This window comes from Archocentrus centrarchus, chromosome 18 (genome assembly GCF_007364275.1).
Source record: "Archocentrus centrarchus isolate MPI-CPG fArcCen1 chromosome 18, fArcCen1, whole genome shotgun sequence".
Lineage (NCBI taxonomy): Eukaryota > Metazoa > Chordata > Actinopteri > Cichliformes > Cichlidae > Archocentrus > Archocentrus centrarchus.
The window spans coordinates 6,769,566-6,791,854 of NC_044363.1; the positions used below are offsets into that span (position 1 = coordinate 6,769,566).

The following is a 22,289-nucleotide window of genomic DNA, read 5'->3' on the forward strand; positions in this document are numbered from 1 at the left end:
TTGAATATCTCTCGGCGCCCTATAATAAAGCAAAAGACGAGTGGTAGGTAGTTTGTCCCTTCCAAGCCCCCGTTTCCTGTTTGTCGCTCCTGCACAAGTTGACCGGGCGCAGACTCAAACAAACACTCATAACAGCCCAGAGTGAGGAGGCAGCGCAAGAATGAGCTCCAGTAAGCGAGGAAAATATAGAAAAATATATAACAAAGAGTGTGAGAAAGAGAGCACACTTAGAGAATGGATCCGAGCTCAGATGGGAGAGTGGTGCTAAAAGTGGGTTTGCACTATATGCAATGCATAGGGGCGCCGCACAAGAGGGCTGCGCCAAAACGATGCGGCAAAATTATTTCTCTAGTCGCATTTTCTGTATTTAACAGCTGTGCATATGAAATGATCAGTAACAGAGGAACGGCGCTGATTAGGCACCCCTGTGCTCCTTCACCTCCCCTCCTCCTGCCCCCCTCCCCCCTGAAAGTAGCTACGGTCCTAATGGGAGACGTACCAAAGGCATTCCCCAGGTTTTGCAAGTGTGAAATATGTGCTAACCATGCTGATTTAGTTCAGCATGCTAATACAGAGAAGCGCACACACACACAAAACTGTGCACCCTTCTCTTCATGGGTTTTACTGCTCCAAAACACAATGAAACAAAACAAAGAACTATACTACTATAGAGCTATACTGTTTAAAATCGGCCTCAGTTTTACGCAGTGTTGTGGGTTGCCAGTTGGGCTTCTTTTGGGCTTGTTTTCATAGAGCTGGTTGCTTGTTTCTGTCGCGAGATCTGGCAACACTGCTTGCAGCCCGGCAGTGGGAACTAAGTGGCAGGTGAACTGCGGCTGGTTTGATCGCGGCTCTGGATTGACCGCTCTCTTGACCGCGGTCGTTTTCAACGTTTTGCGTTTCCGTATAAACGGCGATCGTTTATCAAACGTTTCTGTCTAAACGCGCTTCCTTTCCATTCATCCACCTGCTTATCCTTTTTCGAAAACGAAAACGAAAAAACTAAACCAGTGGTCACTGATCTACCTCCATTCTCGCATTTTCTATCTTTCTGCTTCTTTCTAGAAGCCAGCAGCTCTCCATCTCAGTGGTTATTTGGAAAACAGGTGAGTAAAAATTGTGCGTGTATAAAGGTGCTTTTGTAAAAGAAAACTGAAAACAAAGAAGTTATTTACTGAAGCTGCAATCAGTCTTGTCTGAATACATATATTGACACGTCACATTCAAGACACTTCTGAGAAACTGGGTGGGGTGAGCCTGTGTTCATGGAAACTCGGCTGTTCCTGCTCTGCCTTTCCAGCAAACACAGACTCATTCAGGCACCTGTTAGAGGATCAGTGACACTGTCCTGGAGATCTAATCTATTCTAATATAAAATGCTGTGAATCCAAAAGTTGCATCTCGCAGTAGCAGTCTATGAAATCAAACTACTGAAGCAGCGTATCAAACACACCACACGCTCTAACTTTATGTTTATGATGTCAGGAAAAAATGGCTCCCAAAAAACAGCAAAAGACAACGGAGGACATCGGGCCCTATCTTGAGAAGAAAAATGTAAGTAACAACCTGGTTAATACTTGAGTGTTCATGTGTCATCATTTGTCATCTGGGTGGTTTCATTTGTATGTGCGTCTTTTTATCAGGACAGTCCTGGTAGCAGCAGCAGAGGGAGCTCACTGCCAGAGGGAGCTTCAACCTCTCAGGTGAGGTTTCATGGCAGTGTGAAATGAACTGATTGAAAAATACATATAACTTTTTAATATAATATGTAGTCCAGTACAAGAATAACACTCACTATGTCATAATTCCTTAGTAATAAACATAAACCTTTTGTTTTGCGGTGTTAAGTTGTACTCAGGAGAGGAGCTCAGTTGCAGATGAGGAGGAAACAGATTCTTAAAATAAGGGAACTTTACAAAACTTAATCGCAGTCACACCAAAGCATCTTTGAAACTCGAGTGGAGCGTCTGAACAGAAACCTCAAATGAATTCCTAAAAAACTGGCATAGAAGGAACTGTTACAGTCTTCTGGGCATTGAGGGTACATGCAGGGTCACCAGGTATATATCACAGAGAAGGAGAGGTGTGTTAGCATCTGTAGTCAAGTTAAGGAAAATCAAGTAGATAAGATAATGTATACAGAACCACAAAGTACAAAATACCGAAGCTTTGAACTTAGCTAAGAAGTGGGTCTGTAGTACAGACTGAACACTTTGGGCCAGCCTTCCTCCTGGCTGCTGTTTATATTTACCAAAGAGGTGCAACTTTGCAACTGAAAAACAAACATTCTTTTTGCAGCTGGCTTTTTTCATATGTATTTGAAGACGTTTCCTTTCTAGGCATGTAATTTTTGGTGGAAATGAGTCACACAAATGTGATTTACAAAGATCTGTGTCTGGCAATTTACATCAACTTGCACTCTATGTAAGGCAAAAAAAAATCTTATTTTTTCAGGATGAGCTTGTAAATAAGTTGATAGTGCTAAACCACATGTGTCAGACTCAGGGAAGTGGTGGCCATCGGGAGGTTCGTGACGTTTCCCGAACGGCTGGTCATTTCCAGGCCGAACCAGCCGGTGATCAGAATTTTTTTTTTTACCAAATTAACCGCAGCAGCGCTCGCGGCCACAGGTGCAGACAGTGATGGTTGGTCGTGAACATATTAAAAGAAAATGGCTTACGTACTGTGAGAAAGAAAACTCACTGTACTGCACAGTATGTTTGGCATTTGCAAAGCCATCAGGAAATGACAGTGCATTTGTTAAAGGTTTAATGAAAGCATGGAAGCATGTACATCAAAGAATTGAAGAACATGAAAGAAACCAAGTACATCGAGATAGTGCAGAAGCATATTTTGTGAAGGCCAACCAAGCAGACATAGCAAGTCTTCTAGGAAGAAAACAAATGTCACTTCATCGTGAACAGGTCAGAAAAAAACGTCAAGTCATGGGCCGTATCATAGATGTGATAAAATTCATTGGAAAGTGTGGCTGCATACACTTGGGAAAAGTGTATGCAGCCATGAAGATTTAATCATGGAAACTTCTTGGAAATTATCCTGCTGTTAAGCAAATTTGATGTTTCTCTTCAAGAGTATGTTAGTGAGTGTATAAAGAAAAGCAAAAGTCTAAATGAAACTGGGACTAAAGTGAGAGGATCCCTCATTACACTGCTCTCTAAAGCATCTGTCAACAAAATAATTAACATCATTAGCCACTTGATTAAAGAGAACATTTGAAGGGAGGTAAGAGACGCAGAAATGTTTTCTGTGCAGATAGATAGCACACAGGATGTTACCGCCACAGACCAGTGTGCTGTTGTCCTCAGGTATGTGACTGACACAGTCCATGAGAAGCTCATCAGTGTTGCTTCATGTGAGTCATCAACAGGAGAGTATTTTGTTTAACTTCTTAAGGAAACTCTGACAAGGGCTAATATTGATATCTGGTACTGTGTTGGTAACTTGACAGATGGAGCAGCAAACATGCAAGGCCAGTACAAGGAGTTCTCCACTCTGCTGTCATCAGAGGCCCCTAACCAAGTGCACATTTTGTGCTCTGCACATGTGCTCAATTTCGTTCTGGGAGACACCACTGGTGTTGTGATAGAGAGTGCTTCCCTTTTCTCCATTGTGAATGACATTTCTAGGGCTGCATAAAACGATTATTTTAGTAATCAAGTATTCTATCAATTATTCCATCGATTAATCGGATAAGAAATACTTTTTTTATTAACAGTTTATCTGCATATTTTAACTTCCGTACTGCAGTTTTTCACTGTGTGAACAAACAGCAGTGGATGGAGCAGCTACAAAGTTCTCTTTTCTTCACCTTCTTCACACTTGCAGATCAGGTGCTTGATGAAGGACCTCCAGCTGTTTCACAGTAAAGATTTTTAATGGTGGTTACTAAAAGAAAAAGCTGCTGTTTTGGACGCTGGAAAAACGTTTCCTTTTGCACTACTTGAGCTCACCGTCTCTGTAACAGCTTCGGCTCTTTGCGCTTGCGCAGTTAAAACCGCTGCCTGCTATGAGTGTTTTGAAAAACTAGTGGCTGCGGGAGCCATGGCGCATGTGTGAGTAATGTTGTAATGCTTTGTATTCACAAGCATTCTCGAAAATACGTTTCTACTGCAGGTCTATATATAGTCACTAATAAGGGATTAAAGTATAAAAAATATTTTGACGGAGCCCCTCGGTCCTGGGGGGCGGGCCTTCCGGTACCGAACCATCGCTAGTACTAATGGCCCGCGCTCGCTAGTCAGCGATAGTTGCCACCCGTCCCGTAAAGAACGGAACCCCGTATGTTACGGAGCCGTATTCCACAGAGTCCCGTAACATACGGGGTTTTTTATTTTACGAGACAGATGGCAACTCTAGCGATGATCCACTCTGTGTTAAAGAAAATCCATCGCAGCGACGGAGAGCTTTTTAGAATCTGTGTGTGTGCGTGCGTGATTCACACTCCAGTCCAGTAGGTGGCGGTAATGCAGTTCTATGTTGGTTTGCCAGCCACCAATAAACCCACAAAAAAGAGTTTAAACGAAGCATCGATAATTTTTTAGAATCGAGTTAATCGATGAATTGTTGCAGCCCTAGACATTTCCATATTTATTAAGGACTCCTACAAGCAAATGAATACGTGTCAAAAAGGGAGTGATGACAGGTGTCACAGACAGCTGGCCCCCATTGGTAAGACAAGGTGGTGGGCCAAGGACCAAGCCCTGAGTAAGATATTTGGCTGTTTTGGTCACCCAGACAATGCCTTGTTTGGTGATTTGATCATCACGTTGGAAAGGATAGTGGAAGATTTGTCAATGAAAGTACAGTGGGTATGGAAAGTATTCCCTTTAAATTGTTCACTCTTTGTTTCATTGCAGCCATTTGCTAAAATCAAAAAGTTAATTTTATTTCTCATTAATGTACACTCAGCACCCCATCTTGACAGAAAAAAACAGAAATGTAGAAATTTTTGAAATGTATTAAAAAAGAAAAACTGAAATATCACATGGTCATAAGTATTGAGACCCTTTGCTGTGATGCTCATATTTAACTCACATGCTGTCCATTTCTTCTGATCCTCCTTGAGATGGTTCTACTCCTTCATTGGAGTCCAGCTGTGTCTAATTAAACTGATTGGACTTGATTAGGAAAGGCACACACCTGTCCATATAAAACCAGCATATAATGTAAAGAAAAACTCAACGATTTTTCCTCCACACCTGTCGGATGTACCTGAGAATTTGCGCCGGCTGCCCAGCGCTCCGCTCCCCAACAAACGACAGAGGAGACGCGGAAAGCGGGGAGGTGTTGCGGTGCTGGCCAAAACTTACCTGAGACTCCTAGGTTTGTCTGTTCTTTACACTCTGGATGGTGGTCTTTGCCGCCTCAAGGCTGCTGGGCTGCCTGTGGATTTCGGGCGTCGTTGGATCAGGCCGATTGTCCCACCTGTCATCCTGGAGACTCACCGTCCTTCGTCTTGGCGCCGGATGCGGGATCGTGGAGGCGGCGTAAACCATGCCAACCTTCGCCTGTTGGAGCAGGTCCCGGCCTCAGCTAACAAGGATCTGGACATCCGAATGGCCCTACTAAATGCTAGATCGTTAGCCAACAAAACTTTCCTTCTGAATGACTATTTCATCGCACAGGAGTTGGATTTTATGTTTGTGACTGAGACGTGGCTTCATGCTGGTGAGTCTGCACCTTTTTCCGAACTTTTACCTCCCAGCTGTTCTTTCTTCAGCTCCCCGCGGATTTCTGGAAAAGGTGGAGGACTTGCTTCAATATTTAAATGCAGTTTTCGCTGTCGTCAGGTCTCAGCAGACCTGTACGCCAGCTTTGAACTGCAGCTGTTGGAGATAAACTCTTCCCCTTCGGTGCTCTGCGCGGTGATTTACCGACCACCGAAGTGCACGAAGGACTTCATCGGTGAGTTTGCTGACTTGCTGACGGGTCTCATACTAAAATATGACCATCTTTTAATTGTTGGTGATTTTAATATTCATGTGTGTTGTGAGAGTGGTCCACTGGTTAAAGAATTTGCCTCGCTTATTGACTCTTTTAACCTAACACAACTCGTGTGTGGTCCCACTCATGAAAAAGGTCACACACTGGATCTGGTGTTGTCTTACGGACTTAGAGTCTGCATCACAGAGATACGTGACTGTGGTATATCGGACCATTTTCCTGTTTTATTTACAGCAGCGGTCCCCAGCGCTGGGATAAATCAAGTATCCTCTGCACGTCGTGTGCGCTTGGTTAACTCTTCATGCGCTGCAGATTTTGCAACTGCTTTTAAAAACTCTGACAAGCAATTTGGACTTTTGCTTGAGCCTGAATACCGAGGACTTCACTAACTCTTTTATATCTGCTTGCACTGCTGTACTGGACTGTATTGCCCCTTTTACAACCAAACGCACCAAACCTTCCTCCCAGCCGTGGCTGGATGAGACAACCCGTGCTCTCAGACGCGAGTGCAGACGCGCTGAGAGAAGGTGGAAAAAGGATAAGCTCCATGTCTCCTTAGAGATCCTGCGTAACTGTTTATTGAAATACCAGAAAGCAGTAAAATATGCAAAGTCTGCTTATTTCTCTAACATTGTTTCAAGTAACAGTCACAGGCCTCATTTTCTTTTTAGTGTTTTTAATTCACTCGCTGATCCTCGCTGTAATGTGAACCAAGCGAAGGTCTGTCCTGCACTGTGCGAAAACTTTAAGAAATTTTTTGTGGAAAAAATTTCTGCCCTCAGGCCTTCATCACCTCAGGCTGAAACAGACTCATCTGCACCTCCTCCCAGCAGAGCTGTCTTTGAGCAGTTTGAGCCTGTAAGACTCTCCACACTAAAGGAGGTGATTCAAAATATGAGACCTGTAAACTCTCCCACAGACTGTGTTCCATCTCGCCTTTTTAGAGAGGCTTTTGATTCAGTGGGACCAACTATCCTCGCTCTAATTAACAGTTCTCTTGCATCTGGTTGTGTTCCAGCTGCCTTTAAACATGCAGTTGTACAGCCTCTAATCAAGAAGAAGAACCTTGACCCTGATGTTCTTTCGAACTACAGACCAATTTCTAAATTACCATTTTTATCCAAGGTCCTTGAAAAAGTTGTTTTTAAGCAACTTCAAGCATTTTTAAGTGGACATGGAATGTGGGAAAAGTTTCAGTCAGGTTTTAGATTGCATCACAGCACAGAGACGGCTCTTTTAAGAGTTTTTAACGATTTGCTTTTAACTGTTGACTCTGGTAGCCCCGCAGTTTTAGTACTTCTAGATCTGTCAGCTGCCTTTGACACTGTGGACCACGAGATCCTTCTGTCCCGCCTAGAACATGAAATTGGCATTAAAGGCACGGTTCTGACTTGGTTCAGATCATATCTTACTGACAGGAGTTTCTCTGTCCATCTAGGAAACTGTTTTTCTACCGCAGCAAAGCTTTCTTGTGGAGTGCCTCAGGGGTCCATTCTGGGTCCAATTCTTTTCTCATTGTATATGTTGCCTCTAGGGTCAATTTTTAGGAAACACAATATTTCTTTTCACTGTTTTGCTGATGACATCCAGGTGTATATGCCCATCAAACTGAACAGCAGAGATCCGTGGGAACCCCTGCTGAACTGTCTAAGTGACATTAAGTCCTGGATGAGAAACAATTTCCTAAATCTTAATGAAAGCAAAACCGAGGTCATATGCTTTGGCAAATTTGACCCCTCAAGCAACTCCTCTGGCACTCCGAGTCATTTGCCTCCACACTGTCGTGATGCTGTAAAAAATCTGGGTGTCATTTTAGATAGCAATTTTAAAATGGAGAAGCAAATAAGTGCTGTTACTAAAATCAGTTTTTACCAACTTAGAGTCATTGCCAAGGTAAAATCTTATCTCCCGCAGCAGGACCTGGAAAAAGTTATTCATGCTTTTATTACTTCCCGCCTGGACTACTGTAATTCCCTGTATTTTGGCATAGATCAATCATTTGTGCGCCGCCTGCAGGTAGTCCAGAATGCGGCAGCTCGTCTTTTAACTGGTATAAAAAAGCATGAACACATTACCCCAGTCCTGTCATCCCTTCACTGGCTCCCTGTCCATTTAAGAATCAATTTTAAGATTTTATTGCTTACTTTTAAAGCCTTAAACGGACTGGCACCTTTGTATCTGTCTGAGCTGCTTCACAGTCACACCCCTGTAAGAGCTTTGAGGTCATCTAACCAGCTGCTCTTACAGAGGCCTAAAACCAGACTAAAACAGAGAGGTGATCGAGCTTTTGCAGCAGCAGCACCAAAGCTATGGAATGATCTACCTCTCCATATCCGCACAGCTCAGACGATACACACATTCAAATCTTTATTAAAAACACATTTTTTTTTCCTCGGCATTTGACTACAGTACTACCTCCTTTTAGACGATTGCTTCATGGTATTTTATGGTATTTGTTTTAAATGTTTTTAGTTGTTTTATGTTATTTGTCTTTTAATGTTTTTCTTTTATTTATTTATTTATTTATTTATGTATATATATATATATATATATATATATTTTTTTTTTTTTTAGTATAGTCCTTGGGGTTATAGTTCTTGTACAGCACTTTGGACAACGTCGTTGTTTTAAATGTGCTTTATAAATAAACGTGACTTGACTTGACTTGACTTCACAGCTCACAGTGCATGTCAGAGCAAATGAGAAACATGAAGTCGAAACAACTGCCCAAGGAGCTCAGGGATTGTGGAATTGTGGCAAGGCACAGATCTGACCAAGGTTACAAAAGGATTTCTGCAGCACTCAAGGTTCCTAAGAGCACAGTGGCCTCCATAATCCTTAAATGGAAGAAGTTTGGGACGACCAGAACTCTTCCTAGACCTGACCGTCCAGCCAAACTGAGCAATCGTGGGAGAAGAGCCTTGGTGAAAGAGGTAAAAAAGAACCCAAAGATCACTGTGGCTGAGCTCCAGAGATGCAGTAGGGAGATGGGAGAAAGTTCCACAAAGTCAACTATCACTGCAGCCCTCCACCAGTCGGGGCTTTATGTCAGAGTGGCCTGACGGAAGCCTCTCCTCAGTGCAAGACATGTAAAAACACATGAAGGACTCCCAGACTATGAGAACTAAGATTCTCTGGTCTGATGAGATGAAGATTGAACTTTTTGGTGTTAATTCTAAGCGGTATGTGTGGAGAACACCATGCACTGCTCATCACCTGCCCAATACAATCCCAACAGTGAAACATGGTGGTGGCAGCATCATGCTATGGGGGTGTTTTTCAGCTGCAGGGACAGGACGACTGGTTACAATTGAAGGAAAGATGAATGCGGCCAAGTACAGAGATATCCTGGAAGAAAACCTCTTCCAGAGTGCTCAGGACCTCAGACTGGGCCAAAGGTTCACTTTCTAACAAGACAATGACCCTAAGCACACAGCAAAAATAACAAAGGAGTGGCTTCAGAACAACTCTGTGACCATTCTTGACTGGCCCAGCCAGAGCCCTGACCTAAACCCATTTGAGCATCTCTGGAGAGACCTGAAAATGGCTGTCCACCAACGTTCACCATCCAACCTGACGGAACTGGAAAAGATCTGCAAGGAAGAATGGCAGAGGATCCCCAAATCCAGGTGTGGAAAACTTGTTGCATCATTCCCAAGAAGACTCATGGCTGTACTAGCTCAAAAGGGTGCTTCTACTCAATACTGAGCAAAGGGTCTGAATACTTATGACCATGTGATATTTCAGTTTTTCTTTTTTAATAAATTTGCAAAAATTCCTACATTTCTGTTTTTTTTCTGTCATGATGGGGTGCTGAGTGTACATTAATGAGAAATAAAATGAACTTTTTTGATTTTAGCAAAAGGCTGCAATGAAACAAAGAGTGAAAAATTTAAATGGGTCTGAATACTTTCTGTACCCACTGTACATGTCAGAGCAAAAGCTAAGGGCTATATTGAATCCCTACTAAAACATGAGACTACGCTTACAGCACAGATATTTGTGTGGATCTTTGAGATCACTTCACCCCTCTCCAGATATCTCCAGAATAGCAACATGGACCAAATCACTGCTCATCAGCTTGTAAGGGGGGGCCTTAGACAGCCTAAAAACATGCACCAGGGACATGGATGGTGTCACTCAAGCAGCAAATGTATTTGCTGAGTGGAGAAACAAGAAGCTGAAGGACAGCGGATCGAAAGAGGTGGTTCACGTGGCTCTACCTGAAAAAAGATTAGAAAGCGGCAAACCAGTCCAGGTGAAGTAGCAGAGGATCAGTACAGGGTAAACGTGCACAACATTATTTTGGACACGTCAATGAAAGCATTCAGACTGGCTTTTTAGCAAATGAAGCCCTTTATTATAATTTTGCATGCCTTGATCCAAGAAACTTTGGTGCAATAAGAGATAGGGGGGTTCCATCTGAATCACTCCAACAGCTCAGTAAGTGCCTCCTTAGGTTTGATGACAGAGCCACACCTGGAAGGCTGAAGGCTATGTTCTGTAGTCTTGCCAACCACTGGGAGAGACTTAAGTTGACCCATTTGGAGTCATACACAGTTGTGACTGCAGAAGAGACAGAAAATGTAGAAGACATAGAGCCAACAAACACCAGTTGCATCTCCTGTAAAAACTGTGCAGTTTGTGTTTATCACATATTCTCCAAAGTCACATTGGACTAGCCTAAGTTCTTGCTAACCCTATCTTTATGTTAAGTGGCCTGTGAGAGTACTTTCTCTACACTCAAGTTTGTGAAAAAACAGACTGAAGACCACACTGACACAGGATCATCTTGAAGCATTTACGCTAATATTGACAGAGAAAGAGACCCTCGTGACTTTAGACAACGATGCAGTCATAGACAGAGTTGCAGTTATGACGGTCTCCTTTTGTTGGGGGTTTCATAACACTTATACTACAAACCCCACAATGCATTGCAACAGCTGCCCCAGGCCAAGACCTGTGCACTAACTAACAGTGGAAAAAAACATCAGTCAGCACTTTTTACAGTGACATATAGTTGCAGTTGCAGTCTTACACGCCTCTCTGCAGCTTCTCTCCTCCTGCCATCCCCCCAAAACCTCATCCCCATAGAGACGGTGCCTGCTCCCAGACCATGCATCCATTTAGAGATGACAAAAAATTGTAACTTCAGATCTTGGCTGAGAATTATCACATATCTATTTATTTTCTTCCCTTCAGTGTCACAGTGATACTCACCTGTGCACCCCATCAGTGATTAGGCACAGCAAACAGAGGAAAAAGGATTCATCACTAATATTTTGATAATTTGTTTTACGTCAAGTTGTCATAAACTGTTTTGGCAATATGCTTATAAATAAAAATCAGAAATTGAGGAAACATTATGGAAACGTCATCTGGCTGCGTAGATCATCTTTTTCCTAGTCCAAAAATGACTCCTCTCCCTATGACTGAACACATTTATCTGAACCTGTGCCTCTAGAGGCCTGTACTGTGAAACAGAATTTGAAGCGTGCAAAGTTCAGGATTAACTCTAAGTTTTCAGGGTCACAAAAGTGGTTCACTTCCCGTTGAGGTTCATCACCATTCATCATTTGTGATAATATATTGCCTTCGATCTTATGCACATGAATTCACTGGTGTTGGATTTAGTGATTAAATTACAAACTACAAAAGCGGGATTAATTCCACAGTTTTATAAACAGCATGGAGATGATGACTTGGCATCAACCTGTAAAAAATCAGAATGTACTATTAAAAGGAAAGAATGGAGAAGAGGAATTTTTACTATGACTCACAACTTCTCATTCCTGTATGCTGCATTATGCATTGTATTGAAACTGTTCATATCTGTCCTTGTAACATGGTTATTTTTTTTCAGAATAAATCAGAATCTGTGAACATGGCTGCAAAAAGAATCAAAGCTGAGGTACGTGGCTAATAGATACTGTATATACTTTTACCAGAATCTGATCAGATGCTTGACAAATTTGTGACAGCTGCCACTGGTCAGTGCGTTATAAGAAGTATTAGCAGTAATATACATACACACATTCATACATAAAATAAAGATAAAAATAAATAAAATACACGTACAAGGATATATAGTACAAGAATATATACGTATGTATGGTGAGCTGGTGAGTTATTGTGTTACCACGGCTAAACTATATCATGTTTTTGTACTAAATGTAGTTTCTGATGGGTTTTTCTTTTTGTTTTTCTGAAGAATCAGAATCAGAATCAGAATCAGAAGGTTTTTATTGCCATATGGGTGAACAGGTTCACAGCATTAGGAAATTGCTGCGGTACTTCGTGCTTACAGAAAAAAAAAAAACAAAAAAAAAACAAAAAACAAAAAACAAAAAAAAAACAAAAAAAACAAAAAAAAAACAAAAAACAAATAAGTATAAAAACTATAAGACAATATACAAGTATACAAATTGCAAATATACAGAGATATTAGAGCTTACAAAATATACAGTGCAGAGACTAATTAAAAGATAGAAGAATGTAGACTATATTCCACTAATATGTACATCAGTGCAGTCAGACAGGTGCATAGACATAGGGTCATCAGCGTTTGTGGAGGGTGGTGGTAACAGTCTTAGGGTAATTGTTCATGAGTCCAACAGCAGAGGGGAAGAAACTGTTCTTATGGCGGGAGGTTCTGGTCCGTATGGACCGTAGCCTCCTGCCTGAGGGGAGAGGGTCAAAAAGTCTGTGCCCAGGGTGAGAGTGGTCGGCTGTGATCCGACCTGCACGCCCCAGTGTCCTGGAGGTGTACAGGTCCTGGAGAGATGGGAGGTTACAGCCAATCACCTTCTCAGCAGAGTGCACAACGCGCTGTAGTCTCTGTTTGTCCCTAGTGGTGGCTCCAGCGTACCACACAGTGATGGAGGAGGTAAGGATGGACTCAATGATGGCAGTATAGAACTGCACCATGGTCCTTGCTGGCAAGTTGAATTTCTTCAACTGCCGCAGGAAGTACATCCTCTGCTGGGCCTTTTTGATGACAGAGGTGATGGTGGGCTCCCACTTGAGGTCCCGGGTGATGGTAGTTCCCAGGAAGCGAAAAGAGTCCACTGTGGTGATGGGGGTGTCAGTCAGGATGATGGAGGGTAGAGGGGCTGTGTGCTTCCTAAAGTCCACTATAATCTCCACTGTCTTCTGGGCGTTCAGTACCAGGTTATTGTGGCTGCACCAGGACACCAGACGTTTGACCTCCATCCTGTAGGCCGACTCGTCCCCGTCTGAGATGAGTCCGATGAGAGTCATGTCGTCTGCAAACTTAATAAGCTTGACAGACTGGTGGTCAGAGGTGCAGCAGTTGGTATACAGGGAGAAGAGCAGAGGAGAGAGGACACAGCCCTGAGGAGTGCCAGTGCTGATGGTCCGGGAGTCTGAGACATTCTTCCCCAGCCTCACGTGCTGCTTCCTGTTCATCAGGAAGTCAATGATCCACCTGCAGATGGGATCTGGCACATTCATCTGGGACAGCTTGTCTTGGAGGAGATCAGGGATGATGGTGTTGAAGGCAGAGCTGAAGTCCACAAACAGGATCCTGGCGTAGGTTCCCTGGGAGTCCAGATGCTGTAGGATGAAGTGCAGAGTCAGGTTGATGGCGTCGTCCACAGACCTGTTGGCTCTGTAGGCAAACTGCAGGGGGTCCAGAAGGGGGGCTGTGAGGGACTTGAGGTGGGACAGCACCAGACGCTCAAATGACTTCATGACCACAGAAGTCAGTGCCACAGGTCTGTAGTCATTTAGTCCAGTGATCCTTGGCTTCTTGGGGACAGGAACAATGGTAGCGGTTTTAAAGCAGACAGGCACGTGGCAAGCCTCCAGTGAGGAGTTGAAGATGTTCGTGAACAATGGGGCAAGCTCGTTAGCACAGTGTCTCAGTGTGGACAAATTCTAGTCACACGAGTGCTTCACTTTCTGAAAAGCCAGTGCTCATGTTAGCAGTGAAATTATGACAAATATAACCAAACAATGAGCCCAGTAGCTCACTTACAAAGTAGCAGCTGATGGTAAAAGGGTTAGTTAGTTAGTCTGCATAAGTTTGTTTCATGTGGTGATGAAGTTCCTGCAGAGGGAATGGGACTGAATGTCTGGGATTTCTCCATCATTTCTTCCTTCACTTTGGCCCTCTCCAGTCTACATGTTTCTGTCTCTGCTAGATGTTTTTTTTTAATCTGGTGGGGACCAAATGTATCCCTCCACCCTGTGATCATTGCAACTTGACATAGTCTGTGGTGCAAGCAAAAACATTTCTCTATCAAATGAAACTGTATTAAAATCTTATGCTTTTCAGTAATAACAAACACATTACATACTCTCCCTAATAATACCATTATACTGAAATGCATTATATCAGTTGTATTGGCCCAGTTCATTTGTATGTGCATCCTTCTGCAGCAGGACAGTCCTGGTGGCAGCAGCAGAGTGAACACAGAGCCAGAGGCAGCTAAAGCCTCTCAGGTGAGCTCCTGGACCATTCCATGTAACAATCAAAGAAATATGAAAAATGTTTTAACCTGATACCCTCAGCAAAATCACCTTTCTTTCTTTGTAAGTTTTTTTTGTCCTTTTAGTCTCTTTAAGTCATACACATTTTTGTTTTTATACTATGGATATTTTCTGAGGTACAGATCCTCACATTTGAAACAGAACTGCCTCCATTGATTGACTGAACATTACAATCCAGCAATACTCAACTTCTTTACTGCTACTGAGCATGATATTTAGAAGTGTACATAAATATATGACTCCTCAGAATTTTTTATTTTTTTTGGGGGGGGGGGGGATTTTTTTTCAATTTTAGCCTTTTTTTCAGAGATCTCGGAGTGGCTTCCCTCTCACAGCAAACTTTAGCAAAAATCTTAGTTATCACTACTTTGTAATTAATATTTAGAGGAAATTGGAAATGCCTGGGTACCCTGTGAGGGTCTAATTCATCAGTAATGATTCTAACCCTATGCCATCAGACTATTCTTTTTTTTTTTTTTTTTAATAAATTGTTCTACAAGGTTTTGACAGTTGCAGGATCAAAATACAATCATTGTAACACACAATTAGATTTTTTTTGTCCAAAAGTGCAATTTTTTGCTATGTTGGGAAGTCAGACTGGACAGAGTACAAGAGAGTACAAGAGACAAAAGACCAAAGTAAAACAGAAAGTAACAGATAACAGACTTGTACATGCAAACTTGACAGATAAAAAGACAAACACGGACACAAGACTAAAGGAACAGAATGGAATAACAACTAACCAACTAGAGCAGGCTGGGAACTAAAGCTACAGAAAACAGCAAAAGCGACATAACCAGAGGTAGCAAAAGTACTGACATTCTGTACTTAAGTAGAAGTACAAGTACTTGTGTTAAAAAATATTTTGGTAAAAGTCAAAGTACTGGTTCAACTTCTTTACTTAAGTAAAAGTAAAAACGTACAGGCTCTAAAATGTACTCAAAGTAAGAAAGTAAAAGTAGTTCTTTGGAGGACGTTTCTACCAACTATTTTTGTGTAAAGCTAACTGAACCTCTTTATATATATTACACGAGAATAGAAAAGTTATTCCAATCTAAATTTTAATTCTAATGAATGCACTCAGCTTGAAACTGTTCTGTAGGACACAAACTGTGAAAGGGAATTTAAACACAGCTCTGTTCTCTGTGTCCTCCATAGTAGAGGGTGGCTGTGCCTCCACCTAAACACCAACATGAGGATACTCAGGGGTTACAGTGGGATTCAGAAGGTGGAGGAACCCTAAGATCAGCTGTAGTGGCTCTGCATGGGGAGAAGAATCACAGCTTTCTATTGTGAGCTCCAGTAAATGATGTTGGTGTGCAGGCTGTGATCAGCTGACCTGCTGCTCTGAGGTTTACTGCTCTGTGTGGATGAAGTGAACTCACAAAGATGTAACCCAGTATTTCACAGCTATCTGAGCTGATCTCCATCCCCTACACTGACAGCATACAGGCTGTAGAAATGTTGGATTCAGTGAATGAATCTCAGCATCAGCAGCTTTGATTCAAACTCATCTCTGCTGCACTGATGTAACGTGTAACTCTGACCATGAACACAGCCTCTGTGCACCAACACCGAGCTTCACTGTAAATACAGTACAGCAAGCTGACCTGTTTATCATGCACTAAACTGCAGTATTTTCATACAATCTTTGAATTACACAAAGTCAGCATACTTGAGTTTATTTTCCAGTCCTTACCTTTAATTCTAGCCTCTCTTCTTCCTCTCCTGTCCTCTTTCTCCATCTCTGAGTGAACTTCTCTCTCTTTGCTCTCCCTGAAATACAGCAGCTCTTCTTTTAGCTAGCAGACACACTGTGTGACAAACTGCACACACTTTGTGTGTTTGCTGATATTTGTTGAGCATTTAGAAACGTTGCATTTACCTGCCACACGTTACTTCCTTCATGCTCGCTCCTCTTCAGTAGCGCTAGCCAAGCTGTTTATGTCCCGCGAGCACAACTTACGGACTCGGTCCAGCCCACTGTAATCCCTGATTATAGCGCTATAAATGATACATTATTTATATGGGTTTGCGTATTTAATCCCTTTGTACGCGATAAGCCCCGGGGATGGAGGATACGCCAGTACGATTGTCTCTTATGTGTTATTATCGTTTGATGTTTGACGGCGCACTGACCGGAAATGCAAACTTCTCTCAGATGTGTTAAAAAGTAACGAGTTTGTTTTGAAAATGTAAGAAGTAGAAAGTACAAATACTTGTGTAAAAATGTAGGGAGTAAAAGTAAAAAGTAGTCAGAAAAATAAATACTCAAGTAAAGTACAGATACCTGAAAAATCTGCTTAAGTACAGTAACGAAGTATTTGTACTTCGTTACTTCCCACCTCTGGACATAACCTAATGGGGAGATTAACCAGGCAGAACTAAAGAAGGAACCAAACAACCAGTGGGAGAGGATACAGAGGGACAAGACAGAGAAACTAAGAACAGAGATGAGACTAGGTTAGACTGGACACAAAGCTGTCAAGCTCTGTGAAAACCTGGACACAAGTGCAGACCATGGTGGTAAAGTTATACAACTCTCCATTGTAAAGCACAGCAGTCTTTAAGGCAGAATTTGTTTGCAACTGTGAAAACGCTGCTTTTTTTTAAAATGGAGGCACTGTCACATGTGCACTGTGGTTCTGGCACCTATATCCACACCGCCAACTTGTGGCCTGGCAATAGGAACTGCAGTGTTTTCAGTGCCATGCGTTTCTGTGTAAACAGAGATCATTTCTGAAATATTTCTGTGTGAACATGCTACTTTTTGGAAACAAAAAGGGCAAAACAACACTGCTTCCACTGGAAATACTCACGTGTAAGTGGGGCCTGAGGCAACAGTCACCACTTGTCTCTCTCTTGTGCTTCTGCAAGTAAGTCAAGTCAAGTCAAATTTATTTCTAAAGCACTTTTTTTTACAGAAACACCTGAGTCAGTAATAGTTAGGAGGTCGTTCAGTAGTTTTAAAAGAGCGGTTTCAGTGCTGTGGTGAATTTTAAATCCAGATTGGTATACTTCAGTAATATTGTTTAGATCTAAAAAAGTCTGGAGCTGAAGAAAAACAATTTTTTTTCCAGGACCTTATAGCAGAAAGGTAGTTTGGAGATTGGTCTGAAATTGGATAAGATTGTAGGGTTGAGATTTGTTTTTTTAAGGACAGGTTCCACTACAGCATGTTTAAAGTTAGCAGGGATGTGACCAGAAATTAGACTACTGTTTATAATAGACAAAACGCTTGTTCCCACAGTATGAAAGACATTTTTTAGTAGTTGAGATGGAACAATATCTAGGGGCAGCTCGTGGGATTCAAGTGGCAAACTATGTAGTTCAATAAAGAGAGGGAAACGGGCTCGAAGTGGTCAAAAATGGCAGAAGTAGATGGGTGAACAAATGAGTCAATGACAGGGGGGATGATATTAGACCTGATATTAGCAACCCTGTCAACAAAGAATCTCAGGAAATTTTCACACATCTCTGTAGACACTACAGAGATGTGTGAATCCTCCTGATGCTCCCTCGCATCAGGAGGATTGAGAGTAGACTTAATAACTTTAAATAAAATATGTGGTCTGTGGTAGTTATTAGACACCATCTCAGAGAAGTATTTTGTTTTTGCTGATTTTACAGCTGTTTGATAGTTTTTCAGGGAATTTTTGAGTGCAATGAAAGACACCTGGAGCTTATCTTTTTTCCATTTTCGTTCAGTGAGCTTCCAGTCTCACCCTCAGTATTTGCTGCTCGTACGCTGAAGAGGGGAGACAACAGTTAAGTTGCCAAGAACACAATAATCCAAGCAATGAGATGGTTTCGAGGAGCCAAGCTTGAGTTACTGCTTGCAGTGCAACAATCTGGTGTTGATTTGCAAGAAGCTCCAGTCTCTTATAGTCAGGCTCTTTATCAGCACAATAGCAAACAGGTGAGAAATTAGGTGCAGGACCACGGGTGCTTGACTAACGGGGCAGAGACCTTTCAAGTACTCCACCTCTGGAACACAAAGCAGAATCTCCATGCACACATACACATTCACACAGACAAAAGAGAAAACAGAGAACAGGAGATGGAGAGAAAAATGGCAGGCTGGCCAGGAGGACCCTGACAAAAGGAACTGACACCATATAATGGGGAACACAGGGGAAGCATGATAAATAAATGAGGGATAGAAAACTTCCAATCAACAACAGAACCTGGATAAATAAGACTAGAAGGGCCTACGAATATAAATACCCAACAAAGAGAAAAATTGATCAAGATACTAAGAACAACGAACTAAGCAGTGACATACACATCACACATAAGAGACCAAACACAAAGACGAGGACTAAACCAGGCATGAGGGAGTCAGGAATACATAGAGACTCAGAGAATACAATTTAAACTGAAACCATGAACAGAACTAGATGAGAGCCCAGAACCTAAGGATATAAAGAAACAAACCAGGAAATATTATAATAAGACAAGCTCAAAAAACCCCTGCTCGACCAGGCTTTCTGTCCAAAAGCTGTCAAGGCAAACCTTTCCTATGTTTACTGCCTGATATGCAAAGCAGTGTCATCACAAAAATGTGATTTGTCAGTTGCAGTGTCTCGGAGCAACACTGATTATGATCTCAACACCAACACAATGATGTCATTTTGATCATGTGGTGTTTTTTTGTGCTCAGTGTGAGTAGTGAGTCTACATAGTAGACTGACATGAAACAGTGAGGTGGTTCAGTAGTTAATGTTTTTCAAGAAGGTCCTGGGTTCAAATCCAACCCCAAGCCCCTGTGTGGAGTTTGGATGTATCCCCCATGCAAACATGCTACTTTGGTTCTCATGTCATTTGTTGACCTGTCTTGACCTCTTACTGGCTTAAAGGAGGAGTTGGTACCCTGGTGCTGACTGGCAGGTGCCAACTGCTCCACATATTCATAATAAGTCAAACATCGATCAACAAAGAATATAGTCTCTGTTATCTTGCATGTGTATGAATGTCGTTTGTTGATGTCCACTGTCCAGAGACATCAGATTATGCAATAACTATGAATTCAGCTTCACTGAGATTCAAATTATTTTGAATTAAAAGAAAAAAAAAATCGGTCAGATCTTTAAACATTAAATGTAATTTAAAAAAAAAACTTTGTAGATTCTGACACTCAGTCCAGTGAAAGAAAAAAAAACCCAAACAAATGAACAAAAAAAAACAAGAATGATAATGGCTTGAAAAAGATTATACATAAAATACATTACATTTAGTTTTTGATACAATGACATCATCTGACCTCTAATTTTCCATCTCTGATTTCTTGCAGGATCCACATAAACATCGGTTTATGGTGGAATTCAGTCCAGGTGATAACTACACCATTAACTGTGATCAACCTCGCACAGTGCTGGAAGCCATAACAGCACTAACTGCATATAAGACGAAGATTAAATGTAAAGATAACAACGTTATCATTAAGATGGGTGCAGGAGATAATGAATCTGTTGTTGCAACACATTTTCCTTGTTCTTGTCTTGGAGATGATGAGGTTCTGACCATATCATGTACAAAAAAAGTGGTAGAAAACGCTAAAGATATTGAAGAAGTACTTCCAAAAGCTTACTATTCTGTCTTCTACATTGAAACAAAGGGAGGGAAAAACCTCACATCAGCACATTTTTTCAAAAACAACAAAGTGGAGAAATTCAAATATGTCTGTGTTTATGGAAAGATAGGGATAACTGTGGAGGAGGCTCTGAAAAGAGATGGTCGCTTCATTGATGACCTCAGGGACTTCGAGCTGATCAACAACATAAATAACTCTAAGACTGAGTGCAAAGACAGGATTGATGATCATGTTGTTGGCAATCAGAAATTCAAGATATGTCGTTCACGTCAAAATGAAACTGAAACAAAAAATGTAACTCAAAAAGCCAACCTTAAGCAACAGAAACAGCAGAAACCTCCAAATGCAAATAATTCCCAAACCACAAGTGAAAATCAGCAGAGCCACCATGACGAGGAGAATCCCCCACATGCATCAACTAATTCACAGCACAAGACAGAAACAAGCTCAGTTTTAGCTGTAGCACAGCAGAAGGGGATCAATGTGAAAAATGCAATGAACAGTGATAACAGAGACGAGATTTATAAAATCCTGCGTAAGCAGTTTCCAGAGCTGAAACAGTGGATGGAGAGTAGATTCTCTGGTAGTTCTTACAAGGATGCACTGAAGCTGAGGAAGGAAAACTTTGGAAAGATCCAACAATCTTTTAGTGAAGTTCACAGAGTGAAGAAGCTGCTAGAACTGGGCAAGTCAGTTTGCAAAATCTGTGTTAAGGCTGTTTCTACGGGAACCGGCTTTGTGCTGTTTGACACTTTCATTCTGACAAACGCACATTTGTTTACTGGTTATTTTGAAGGAAAGAAGCTGCAGCAGGATATAGAAGTGTATGCTATATTTGACTACGAGGAGCAGGAGCCAGAGCCAGAAACAGAAATATTCTCCTTTAGAGCAGAGAATAGATTCATTGACTTTGATGCTGAGCTAGATTATGCAGTTCTGGAGCTCAACCCTGAAGGCTCTCAACCAAACCAGCAAACAGAAGCAAAGAACATAACGGTACCAACAGGGTTGCTCAGCAAGTTTGGTCCACTGCCTCCCAATGGTGAGGCCTGTATCATTGGACACCCAGCAGGGGGAGTGAAACAAATGGATCCTACATGTATCATTGAGACAAAGAATAGAGGGTCAGCTATTGATGAACATTTACTTCAGTACAAAGAGCCTTTAATTATTCAGCTTATCAGTGATTTAATCCGAAAACAAGGTATTGAAAATATACTGATTGGTGGGAGTAAAGCAGGAGTCAGCACCTACCACACTTTCATGTATCACGGTGCCTCTGGTTCTCCTGTGTTTGATGGTCTTGGCAAAGTTTTTGGTTTGCACACAGCAGGATATGTCTATGGATTTACAAAAGCTCGAGAGAGTGTGATTGAGTATGCCCATCCTTTGATTGTAATATTTGAAAAATTTGTGAGTAATTTGAAGGACAGTGGAAATGAGGAGCTGTTAAAAAGAGTTCAGGAGGCAGCTGAGGGAAATGAATTGCTGACAGAGGTGCTCGAGAGAGAGCAGGAAGGGGAGCAGCCAATGGACATCAGTGAATGACAATAGAAGATCCTCCAGAGGCAAAACAATTATGACTTGCTATTAACTCTGCAGGTGCTAAAATCACATTATTTCACACGGTCTTGAAAAAAATGACATTTTTGAACATACTGTAATTTCAAATGATGGAAAGTTTCCATTCTTTCATAAAGACTGTATATATTTAGTTTAATATTTAGCTTTTTTTAATTTAATATAATAATTTTTGGATTGCTAAAGTACATTTGGATACATTTTATTTGTTCATGATTTATTTTAATGTTGGAAAACAATGATAAGGGTTTTTTTTTTTTCTTTGTTTTTTTGTTGTTTGTATTTGCTTGGGTTTATTTTGACAAATAATCACAGAACAGGAAGCTGAATTTTACTCTGAAGTTTGGGGCTGTAAATAAGCAGACTGTTGGGAAATATTTTTATCACCCAATGCTGACATTTAAAGTTATTATTCCTACTTCTGTAACTAAACTGCTTTCTACACTGTAATAAATGCATATTGTGTGTCTAAAAGTAGTAGGAAGATTTGAGGCCTGAATTGCTCTGCTGTGGCCAAGCAGGCACTCTCAGACCATCCTCAGAGCATACTCATCTTCTGCTCTAGCCCTGTGATGAACCTGTTGCTCATTCAAATTCATGCTTAGGGGTCTCAGCTCATAAAACTGCCCTTTTTGGG

The 22,289-nt window shown here is 41.6% G+C and overlaps 1 protein-coding gene across 1 annotated transcript; it reads left to right on the forward strand.

The window, feature by feature from the left end:
- Positions 1-1,491: 1,491 nt before the first annotated feature.
- LOC115796631 (protein FAM111A-like) lies at positions 1,492-21,710 on the forward strand. Its single transcript, XM_030752994.1, has 4 exons — positions 1,492-1,554; positions 1,644-1,703; positions 19,772-20,414; positions 20,481-21,710. Exons 1-4 carry the CDS (start codon positions 1,492-1,494, stop codon positions 21,617-21,619), a joined length of 1,905 nt encoding a protein of 634 aa, XP_030608854.1. The 3' UTR covers positions 21,620-21,710.
- Positions 21,711-22,289: the final 579 nt, after the last annotated feature.